General features: G+C 36.8%; 1 protein-coding gene across 1 annotated transcript; it reads right to left on the bottom strand.

The window, feature by feature from the left end:
* Window positions 1-2,255, bottom strand: LOC132621579 (peroxidase 24-like). The gene is made up of 4 exons (XM_060335908.1): window positions 1,938-2,255; window positions 1,568-1,759; window positions 1,053-1,218; window positions 1-587 (listed from the first exon to the last, which is right to left on the bottom strand). The coding sequence occupies exons 1-4, from the start codon at window positions 2,157-2,159 to the stop codon at window positions 184-186; spliced, it is 984 nt and encodes a 327-aa protein (XP_060191891.1). The 5' UTR covers window positions 2,160-2,255; the 3' UTR covers window positions 1-183.
* Between the last annotated feature and the right edge of the window lie 10,434 nt (window positions 2,256-12,689).

The raw sequence follows: 12,689 nt of genomic DNA, 5'->3' as shown, positions 1-12,689 counted from the left end.
GATTTGAACGTAATAATTTATTGTCACAACTTGCTTGTTCAAACATTAACATTACCAACTTACATGAAGTTTAAATTGGATGTAACCACACAATTACTTAAGATTAAAGGCATAAATAACAGAAATAGCACATGTTGTACACTTTTGTGACAAGATATGATAAAATCATAGGATTTTCAAGAATTAATTTCTGACGCGGCAATTCTTCCTGATTTCTCCAGCATTTCCTGTAAGAACTTCAATGGCTCCCATTTTCTGCATGGATCTTGCAAACTCAAAAAAGAAAGCCTTATTTTTTTGCAATTTTCTCACGACATTAATTGATTTTTTTTCAGTTAGAAGGGCTGCATCCGATTGGAACAACCCTTTTTTCTGAGTAAGGATGTTGAAGTAATTGCTATCAAATGAAGTTGAGCTCAAAGGATCCATTTCCACAGTTGTGGCTGGATTTGCTGGATTAGGGCACAATTGCTTCAAAGATTGAGCATAAGTAGGATTGAGAGATGGATCCATGTCACCTTTGCCAGTGAAATTGAAGAGTCTCCTTGAGAAAGCTCCACAATGAGCGACACCAATTGTGTGAGCACCTGCATGCATGCATGGATGAAGTATATATATATATTACTCACGATTTAACTTATATACACTTACAACGTACATAAATACTACTCCCTTCATTTTAATTTGTGTGTTAGTATATAGAGTTACTAACATAAGCACGGATTTTAAGAAGGAAAATAAGCTTTTGAAAACTTGTGGCCTAAAAGAAGTCGTAAAGATTTTTGTGCGGCTAAATGAGAAGTTCAAAGTTTAATTGTTTTCAAATACAAAAAGGTACCCTTCTTTTTGGAACAAATTAAAAAGAAGTATGTCACATAACATGAGACGTAGGGATTATATATCATATGTATTTTACTTGTTGTAGCAGGTAACATACCTTATTTTCTAGATTTGTAATCGTATTTTTTTATGAACGATTACCTATATTTATCTTTTAGATAACGAACTAATTCATCATACAGTTCGCTTTGTATGACAATTATGTACTTTACCTGATAATGCAACAAGATCATCGACATTTAGGCCTTTGTTTGCAAAGATTTGTTGAAGGGTTGCAAAATCTGAAAATGGTGAAGGTAAGTTTCCATTCACTTCACTTGCAAGGGAAACATTCCCATCTTTTCTTCCGGTTGCCACATCCCACATTAAGGTTTTAAACTGCAAAGAGTTAGAGAAGAAAAAACAATTAAAAAAATGCTCAACATCGAAGAACTTTGTATTTCTTATACTCTCAGCATATGTAATAATTACTTGAATTTTATAAGCGCATGCAAAGGGAGATCCAAAAGTCTAAGTTTATTAGTTCTTAATTTAGGAGAGGATAATAATTGAGTTTAAGATAGATTATTTATACTCTCTATATATTAAGCGGGTTTTCTTAACACAATTATAGGATCTGAAAAGAAAAAATTAACGGATTCTGCTGAATTGTAACTTCGATAATAGATCCGCCCCTTGAATGCATGGACAGTCATATATGCATGTGATTGACTTATATATTACTTACTGGGAAGGAAACAGCATCACGAGCAGCTAAAGCTAAAATGTCAGCACAAGAAACAATTCCAGGGCATTTAGCCTCAACTTGTTGCTTGATATCATCAATTACATTGAAACCACCCAATGAGAGATTTGGTCTGGCCTCCTTCTCAGATTGATCTGTTCCAACTTTATCCAGCAATATGGATGCATCACATCCCTACAAATTTGCAATAAAAATAACAAGTCAGGTGAACTAACTGTAAGCATTAATTGGTAACCTGTTAAATCTGATAACATAACTGCGCTCTATAACAGGTTAAACAAATTAATTGTTTTATACTGTTAATATATAGTATATAACTTAAGACGTGCATGATAGTAACTCTAATTCGTACCCTAACGAAACAATCATGGTAGTGGACTCGAAGCAATTTAGCACCCAAGGTAGGGTCACTCTTAGCTTTGCTCCAAGTGATATCTCTAACAAGTTGTTCAGCATTTGGACAACGAGTGCTCTTGTAGAAGTTTTTGCGTGGTACCTTTCCTGCACCCCACACAACTCCACAAAGAACAAGACACAGAAAAACAAGATAACTTAGTACTAATTGAGTTCTCATTTTCTTTTCCTAGCTAGGAAGTGATGAAGGGGGGCAGTATACAAGACAATAATATCGAAGGACTTATACCTAAGAATTGGGAAGACGAGAAAGCAGATTACTCAAGGCACAATGTCTTTACCCTTAATGAGAGTTTCCTTTTATAGGTAAAGCTGCAAGGTGTGATATAGCTAGTGGGAAGATATTTAAAAATAATTGTTCAATTGATTTTTGCCATAGTTTGTGGGTAGTGTCGAGTTTATCTTCTCAAAGTTTCTACTAAATATACAGTAGTATATACCATTATTTTCTCCATTTCCTTTTATTCTGAACCTATTTGATTAGACACGATCTTTTTAAGAAAAATAGAAGAACTGCTAAAACTTGTGGTATCAAACATGTCATTATAATATTTGTGTGATTATAAGACTTTTAAAATTTGTAGTATTAAACATAGTACTCCAACATTCGAGTGCCTATATAAACATTTCATTAAAGATAAAATAAAAAGTTTAAGCGAATGGAGTTGAGGCTAGGTCACTTGGCGAGCTCTTTGCCTATTCCATAATTGAGATGGTGGATTCAGACCTCATCAATAGCGTAATATCCCCTTCCCCTAATACAAGAAATAATAAAAAAAAAAGTTTAAGCGTCCTTTTTAACGACCAAGTAGTAGTAAATACAAACTTCATTTTTGTCTCGTATAGCTAGGAACTTGTCAATTCCTTATAGTTCACTCTTACTTCTTTAGTAATGTAAGGTAATGGACTTGCATGATCTTTCCATGAAAATGATGGATCTGCGAAACAGGATATGGAACAACGTGATAACGATTGACCAAAATCTCAACATTATTCAGACAATGATTTGCCAAAAATGCATAATTAACATAAAAAGTCAAGTGAGAGAATTTTTCTTGATATAATACCAAAATGCCCCTATGCAGGTACGTATAACTTTTTTTTTCTTTCGATTTTCCTCTTTTGGACAAATGATACATAGACCGACTATGATATGTAACTATATTTGAACACGAAGGTAGAGCCTAACACCTTTTTTTTTTAAATAAAATTTTCCTCCGTATGGTGGCGTTACCTTAGCATATCACCAAAATTATAGTTAGAGGGGGCATTAAATGACCCAACCTCACTTACAAAGCACAGGGTTCTTAAAGTCCCTAATAAAACTATACAGTAAGTCCAGTGAGATTAATGCAAAACTGTAGTTCATCCTCTTACGCAAAAATTGTTCGTCCTCTGTTTATGCCTTAGAGAGGCCATTTGAGTATGATCCAAGCGATAAGTTCCAGTAGCTGTAGAGGGTAATCTTGAACTAGATAAGCTCATCAAGTCGCCATTGGTAATACTCCATTTAGCAAGTGCATCCGCGACTTGATTAGCTTCACGATAGCAATGTTTAACCTCGCATTGTAGAGCCTAACACTTTACATGAGAAGGGAAACCAATTGTAGCATTTTATTTACTTTTATTTTGGGTAACTAGCTTGCATGAGCTACTTTAAATGTAATGAGATTTTACATAACTTGGTCTTTTTTTTTTAATTTTCAGTGTAAATGTAGCAGTCGACTTGTTAATGGCTTGACATCTCAGTATATACTTTGTCCTAATTTATGTAACCATTGTGGTTAGTGAGAGCCGATTTAACTAATCCTTGAAGCTAAATTGAATTAGGTTAATTCAATATTTTAAAATTTAAATTTATTTGAAATGTGTACTTCGGAACTCTTTATTTGAAATATTTTTCTAGTAATTTCTTTGTCTTGTTTGACTTTTCTAAATCAGACAACCGAAGAACTAGTAGAAGATAAATTTATTTATTAGAGAATGAAATGATTATCGTTTTGTATATGTACTTCGGAACTCTTTTCCTTACTTTACTATTTGCAACTAGCAAAGCATATTGCCAAAATCTTTGCTGAATTTCAAAGTCAAAGAACAAAGAAAACAAGAGTGATCTAGTAGTTTTAAATTCCATTGAAAGTCAGATTATCTTAAAATTATAGGTTTTGGTGGAATAGTGTAGGAAAATAATTAATTTAGGAGTATTTAAGAGTTCACGAGTCTTGAAAGTTGAAATAGTAAGCCATAAGTGAAAAGTTGAATTTTAAGCTTTTTTCTTAGTAGTTTACTATTCTTTATACTTTAAATCAGCATTTACTAAAAAACCAAATGATCAAAATAAGAAGAAAAGCAATTAAATTACGCGTATGCAATATGTATTGTATGCTAAATCCAACTGTGAAACGGTTGGCATGTGTTGTCACTTATTGAGTATTCAAACTCTTACACAATCAAAATTCAAACACATTTTTGGCTTTCAACTCTCATATTGTACTACTTTACTCTACCCCCAAGACCAAAAGATTAGATTTTTGGTTTAATACATGCACGAACTATAATCTGATTCACTGTCATCTCTAGAGCCCAAGACTTTTCTAACCCAATAATAAATTTTTGGAATCAAACTAATCCGTTAAAAAAAAAAAAAAGAATCGAAGTAGGCTTCACGCGAGTCCGGAACCAAAATGCCCCAAAAAAAAAACATTTTGAACCAAAATACCCCAACAAAAAAAAAGTTACTAAAATACCCATAGCGCAGTATTTTACTGCGCTATAGCACTAACGGAGACGGAGCCGTTAAGTGCTATAACGCAGTAAAATAATGCGCTATCCAAAAGTTTCTCTCACCTATAACACATTATTTTAATGCGTTATAGGAGTTCTTCCCGTTGCCAACACCATCACACTTTCACTCCTCTTTACGTAGTTTAACCGTATATTAATCATGCTTTGAGACTCCGGAACTTCAATATTTTATATAGAACTCTAGTTATATTTGTACAATTAATAAAATAGGCTCAACACATCAAGAATACGTGATACTTTAGATTGTCGTTTTAGTAGTTGAAAAGTGCTCGAAGTCCTTTTTTGTTTGAAGACTTGTAGTCATTAGCTTTAAGTTATTTATCCTTTAGGGTTTCGTCTTCTTTTTAAATTAATGCTTAACTTTATTTCGAATGTGTCACGTTTTTTTTATTATCAATTTAGGATGTGAAACTATAAACAATAATAAAGACTAATGATAATATTTATAAATATGCAAAAAATAGATAATATTTACGATAAATTGTACAACACTAATGTATATACACTATCGAGGATGGGTCCCACATGTAGTATGCCGGAGACTATCCCTAGGCCTAAGGCTCATACCATCCCCACCGCCCTCGCCATCGTCTCCGTCGCCCTTTTTCCTCTTAATAACCGGGCGCTCCAAGTCATGATCATCTCCTCTTCCCCTAGCCCTTGCGCCCTTAACTAGAACGTGATTCTTCTTGGGATCTTGTCCCGCTGGCACGCTCAGAACCTTAGGCTGAGCTGGGTATGGAAAATCGACCTCTTCCTCGTCGGGGGTTGCCACCGCAGGCGCCGAAGGATGAATCTGAAAAGTATATAAATATTAGTACCATTTCTTATTTATATTGAATACATTAACGTTATTTATTTAATCAAACCTATGTGTCAACGGGCGCCTGAGTAGGCTCCTGAGATGGGTGTGGTGGTGAATATGAAGTAGTCTCCTGGACAAGATGCTGTTCGAAGTCCAAGTAAAGGTTATAAAAATTAAATAAATATTTACCTTATATTGAATAAAATTAGTTTTAAGTAAAAAACTTACATGCGCCTCGGTAGTCTCATGAGAAGACACCTCTGCCTCGGTAAGCTGATGAGAATGCTCCGGAATGGGCAGCTCCTGTGGACCCACTGGCGCCGAATCCTAAAATATGAAAAAAATGAAATAATAAGTACTTTAAATGATCAAATATGTATATTATAAATTGACCTTATATTGAATAAAACTAATTTTAATTAAAAGCTTACATGTGGCTCGACAGTCACATGGGAAGACATCACTGGCTCGGCAGGCCCATGAGAAAATGCCTTAGTGGGTGGCTCTGGTGGACCCGTTGGCGCCGAATCCTAAAATATAAAATAGTACTAAATAATGAGTAATATATATATATATATATATATATATATATATATATATATATATATATTTAAAATAAATAATTTAAATGAACAAATAAGTATTTTAAATACTAACTGGGATCAAAAACTCATCGAAGTCAAGAATCCGGGCTCCCTTTAAATTCCTCACAGGCCGCTCATCAGCTAATGAAGCGCGTAACGCCGCCCAATCAACGTTATCACGCTCCTCCATGTATGCATTCTGGCTTGGCTGTGATGAAGACCCGGGTATCTCAGCAAGTAAGAGCGCCGGCGTAAACGTAGGTGAGTCTCCAGGTGAGCTGCCACCGGCCTGGAAGGGCTGCGGATGGACTAGACCGTGAACGCCCTCTGGAATGGGATCGGCCTCATCCGCCTCATCTACCAGTCCTCCACCACCAGGTCCTCTAGCAGCAGCGCCGCGTCCTCTCCGCGCACGGCGTCCTCTGCCAGCACGGCCTCCTCCTCTGGGAGCACCCGGTGCTGCCTGATACTCAGCCTCCGGAACAGGCTCCGTCATGCGCCTAATCTCTCCTGCCTGGTGGATACCATCCTCGGAAATCCTAACCATCTTCGCGGCAAGCCCAGGGTAAGGCATATGCTCTAACCCCAAGACGCGTAAACGTTGTACAGCCACCAGCTGCATTTGTGTTTAACAGAAACAAAAAAAGTTTATTTTTAAAACGTAACAATTAATGAAATTAGATAAATCTAAATACGATAAACTTACCAATGCCTCGTACTGCCCCGCGAGTGCTGAATATCCTACATCCCTAGGGGGACGCACAGCTGGGTTGTCGATCAATCGGCGTGTGATCCGATGATACCAGCGCATGTAATGCTCAATGGGAGTCAAATGGCCGACCACCGCTAAAGTGCCCAACCTGTTCTCCCAACGGTGGAGCTGGACATCCATGAAAGCGAAAAAATCATCATCAACGGCAGCCCGATCGTCCCGCTGGTAGTGTCGGAGCTCATGACGGACATCAGGGCGTATACTCTGTGTATGCCCAAACTGTCGTAAGACACGCTCGGGCATGTGATCCTCTACGATGTCCAGGTGTATCAATGGACACCGCGACCTTCAAACCCCCTGACCTGCCCTACAGAAGGGGGGCAAACCATCTAATATAGCAGCGTACGACGTCCATATAAATAGCTGCATAACATATAAATACAAATCATTATCACCAAGTATAAAAGACGTTTAATTAAATTATTAATGTAAATTTAAATAGTTTTATCGCATCGTCCGTCATGTGATCAAGCTGGTCCCGGAATGGAAGAATACTGTGGTGCGTATCGACATCCCGGTCAAAACCCGCTGTCCACCTTCTCGCATAAGGCATGTCAATCTCGAGGTGATGCCTAGGTACGGGCTGAAAAGGCAGCATCCTCTCCCACACCCATAACTGTAAGCGATATTAGAAAATACGATTTTTTAGTCGTCCTTTCAAGAGGTTTGTTGACATTAAAGGAACGCACACTTAAATATTACCTGGAGAAGAGCAAAAAATCCACACACATCTCTGACAGCACCAATAGATGCTCGGCATAGGCATCTGTAAAGATACGCCAAAACAGCACCGCCCCAGCTGTAGTCTCCCAAGCGGTCCAGATGCTCCAAGAAAACCAAGTAACGTAAACTGACAAAGGCACCCGATGAATTCGGGAACAAGATGCCCCCGAATATAATAAGCAGGTATAAACGGGAATGATGATCAACATCGTCCTGCGAGGTGCCGTCGTCAACCGGATCCAGACCCTCCAAATAAGTGCAGAGTGCACTAAGCTGAACCCGACTCTGTCACGATATCTGGGCCGCGGCATCAGGCACGAAGTGGGTGAGCCTAGTCAACTCTGTCACCCACGTCTCACTAGGAGAAGGCTCGTACCGAGTGTACAGTGACTCTCCATCGACCCGCAATCCTAAGAGGACCCCGACATCCTGAAGTGTAATCGTGGCCTCACCAGTGCGAAGATGGAAGGTATGTGTCTCTGGCCTCCACCACTCAACCATGGTCGTGATGAGCGCCCAATCATGTTGTACCCGACCAACGGACACACAACGGTAGATGCCGTCTCGAAACAATATCTCCAACACGTGAGGGTGTGGGGGGGTGCTCGCGTAAAAGAGCCTACGCTCTCTGCAGCCTACGGGGACGGAGCCTAGTAGATATCCCTATAGTATCGGCCCATAATAACTATGACCTACGATTGTCTTGCAAAGACAATATTGATCTATCAGCAGGCCCCGGGTGAACAGCGGGCCCCGGGTGATCATCGGGCCCAGGGGGAACATTCGGATCCATGAAAGAGTCCGGTCTGTACAAACTAAATTAGTAATTATTCTTGAAATGAAAGATAAATTATATTAACTAATCGAAATTTAGCAGTAATATTTGTTTGGAACTCTATTTTGAATATGTGATACATTTTTAGTTGACCAAATAGCCAACACAACTACGATAAAATTAAACTAAAAGAGTATATTCGTCGACCACATATTTTCCTATAAACTTTACATTTTTATCGTTAGCTTATGTATTTATGAAAAGAAGAACTTTAACTATTCTTTTTAAGATAATTTTTTTATTTAACATATATATTCACGCTTTTAAAATTGTATAGATTAACATTTCATAATCATTTACAACTTGTTTGGATGGTTGTTACCTATTGTATTATATTATGTTGTTAGTTTAAATAAAATGTTTGCTTTGATTGCTACTTTAATTTTATTGTTATGTAACGACGAAAGGTTCTATTTTATGTAACCACTGATTTGGTCCTATACAATACAACACAATACGATATATGTCAAAACAATACATAACAATCATCCAAACAAAGTGTTAACAATATAATAATTCATTACCAATCAACTTCTTTCAATTCATAAAGAATATTTAACAAATACTCAATTAACAAAATAATAATTCATTAACAATTCATAAATAATTAACCAAATTAACAACTCATAAACATATAACAAATTAACAATGCATAAACATTTAACAAATTAACAATTCATAAACATTTAACAAATAATGAATTAAAAAAAAAAAAAAACGGAACAGTGACCTAAGCCACTGCCCAGCCCGATCAAACCAAAAAAAAAAAAAAAACGAAATTTGATTTTTTTTGGAAATTAACGACGATTAAATGCGAAACATGCATGCAATATAATGTATATAACAAAAGTTCATAGTAGAAAACCTTAATCGAAAATTTTTTGTAGAGTTATTTTAATCGAGTTGTACGCCGCTTTTTCTCAAAATTCGAACTTAGAATCTTGCTCCTTGACTTGAATATACCAAGAATCTAAACTTTCCGGATGAAATTTAATAGAAAACGACGTTTTTAAGACGTGGGGACCACCTTGGCTCGCCTCCAATGGCGTTTTGAATTTTTTTTGCCACTGGAGGGGACCAGTGGTGGAACCCGATCGGGTTATAGTGGAGTAATATAGCGCAGTATTTTACTGTGCTATAGGAGAGAGACAAACTCCTATAACGCAGTAAAATAATGCGTTATAAGTGAGAGAAACTTTTGGATAGCGCATTATTTTACTGCGTTATAAGACTTAACGGCTCCATCTCCGTTAGTGCTATAGCGCAGTAAAATACTGCGCTATTGGTACTTTGGTTACTTTTTTTTTTGTTGGGGTATTTTGGTTCAAAATGTTTTTTTTGGGGGCATTTTGGTTCCGGACTCGCTTCACGCACAGAATCTGTGCGTGAACCCCCCCCCCCCCCCCCCCCCCCCCCGCAACCACACCCCAACCTTTATTCTTTGGAAATCAAACTCAAAATTAAGCTTTTTTCCATACTTTGACCGAAAATTAGTCACGTTTCAAAACACCGGAATATAAATATTGTTGACACCCAATTTTGTCCCGCCTCTCTTCCAAAATACCTATTTATGTTTCTAACATTTTTATGGAAAATTAAAAAAATTAGCCTTTTATCAAAGCTGGTGTTTCATTATTATATTACAGTTACTAATTATTATTATTATTATTATTATTATTATTATTATTATTATTATTATTATTATTATTATTATTATTATTATTATTATTATTATTATTATTATAGTTCACAATTTTTATCATTTCAGTATTTTACCAGCTTACGCACACGCATCGCATTTATCTTTGCATAATTAAATAATAGTATTTATTTTACTGTGGATTTTTCGCAATATTATTGCACTGCTATTACAACGCCATTTTTATCTAAGCATTAATGACGACATATTCCATATTGAGCAATATTTTAACAGAAGTTATTTAAACAAGTCTTTTATTTAAATTTAGAAGCCAAACTATTTCTTGCACTCAGTCCGTATTTTGATTTATCGGATTCCAAATCAAAGTCCAATCAATTCATAAATATTTTTTAACCAGCCTATATTTTTTACCTTAATTTTTAGACCAGTCCGTGTTTTAATTCGTTAGCCCATTCTTTTAATACCCGGTCTAAAAAATCAACCCAGTCCATAAATGGACTGGGTCCGACCCGTAGCAAACAAAATAAGGGAAACCCTTAGGTTTCCCCTCATTGTCTTTCCTCCACCGCCGCATCGCTTCACCTCCCCCCACCTTCCTCCGCCTCCCTCTCTCGTCGTCATCTCCCATCTCCGTCGCCACCCACCTCCATCACCAGCAACCATCCATCCTCCATCACTACACCCATACCCCCACTTCACCACGTGATCCCCACTTCACCACCGACATCCCACTCGCCTCCGACACCTCTGTCACACCATCACTCCACTACACCACGCGTCTAACGCCACTCCCACCACTCCTCTGACACCCTCCACTACACCACGACACCCATACCACTGTCATCTCCACTCAATTTTGTTCCCCACGCCGCTCTCTCTTTCCTTCACAAAGAAACCCTAGATCTCCCCTATAAATATTGATTTCTATGATCGTTGAGAAGGGGAGTTTTGATTGGAAAAACCCCCCTGGGAAAAATTAAGTTCTGAAATAAGTTTTCTTTTGTTTTCTTTGAAATCCCGAAAAAAAATCTCTCTAAATACAAGCCCTTTAACCGCGTAGAATTCCTTAAGAAAATCAGTTTTCTTCAGCAATCGTAATCTTATTTCAATATTGGATCAAGAATACTAGTTCAGTTCGTATTCGTTTGTTTTGTTGTTGATGTGAAATCGAGCATCGCAAGCTCGGATTTGACAAGTGTTCGAGTGGATATCGAGGCCCCGTACCCACTTCGCTGCACCCGAAGAAGGTAATTTCCTTCCTTTAAGTTATTTAAGTATTTGATTGAATGTTTGAAACTGTTTGTACGATTTGTTTGTTTAGTTGTACTTCAGTTTCGTTTGCAGTTATTCTAGTTATGTTAAGCATGTTTAGTCTGGTTCAGTTTAGTTTTGTGACTGTTTTAGCTCTATATGCAAGTTTAGATTAACCCTTGTGCTGTAAGTTTACCTTTGCTTGCTTGTATGTTATTAGATCACATGTCAGTGTAGACTAGATGATTTGTCAATCCTGTTCGTGCACATTAGCTTTATGATTAACTAGCTTGAACAAGTTTATTTTCGTTATGTTTGACTTAACCTGTTGTTAGTATAGTCCACACTGTTTTTTGTTTGATATTGGAGTAGCTTGGGAATGCTATGTTGGTTCGGTTGGCTGAATCATGGTTCTATAGTGACTCGTAATTTATGAAAAAATGTGATTAGTTTAAACTTCAAATATGTAGAGGATTTTGCTCGGTCCAATCCAGTTTGCGCATATCACTCTAAATTGATCTTTTGTAGTTAAATTTGTAGGGTGAATCGTCTGCGACTTTGTGGCATATTTGATTGAGACCTTGTGCCTAATACTTAGGACTGTAGCTATCTTACTTGTCTCGTGTTGTACTTCTCCCTCTCTCTCATTTCTAACTAAATAATTCAAAGAACTGGTCATCTTTTCCCTAAACGTATTTTTGAAGCTAATTGATCTTTTCAAACCTCTCAAACACACATATGGTGAGTATTTTCTCAAATAGTCTAAAAGGATCCTCTTCTCCCTCACTTATTTCATTTCTGTTTTAGTTAAGTCTATCTCTATGTCTATTTGGAACCATGTTGTGTTGGTTATGTCTGCTATTTTTTATATGATGTATGAGTAGTGAAATTCCTATTTTTGCTCCCACCATAATTGAATGTTTTAAGTTCTTGCTCTTATATGCTTATCTGAATCTTGAGTTTCTTGGCATCTCTTTAAGAGAATTGCTTTTGCTTTTTTTTTTTTTTTTTGTTAAACTAAGCATGATGATTTAAGATTAAATAATGCTAACACTTAGCACACTGTTATAAGGAAGAAGAAGAGGGAGGATCAGTCACTAAAATTAATTTAGTCCCGGTTAAAGTAATCCACTCTCTTTGATCTTTCTCTCTTTAAACCTGTATGAAATAAAAGTGTTTTTTTAGCTGGAAGTCTTTCCTTTTGAGTTGATAAAATTAACTGAATGCTGATTTGTGGAAGTTGCTGTTTGATTTT

Source organism: Lycium barbarum, chromosome 2, assembly GCF_019175385.1.
Source record: "Lycium barbarum isolate Lr01 chromosome 2, ASM1917538v2, whole genome shotgun sequence".
Classification (NCBI taxonomy): Eukaryota; Viridiplantae; Streptophyta; class Magnoliopsida; order Solanales; family Solanaceae; genus Lycium; species Lycium barbarum.
This window is presented reverse-complemented; position numbering and strand designations above follow the sequence as displayed.

Coding starts and splice junctions, on each gene's coding strand:
- LOC132621579 (XM_060335908.1), bottom strand. CDS start 2,159: ATGAGAACTCAATTAGTACTAAGTTATCTTGTTTTTCTGTGTCTTGTT. Junction 1,760..1,937: donor ACCATGATTGTTTCGTTAGG/GTACGAATTAGA, acceptor GCAAATTTGTAG/GGATGTGATGCATCCATATT. Junction 588..1,052: donor TGATCTTGTTGCATTATCAG/GTAAAGTACATA, acceptor GCATGCATGCAG/GTGCTCACACAATTGGTGTC.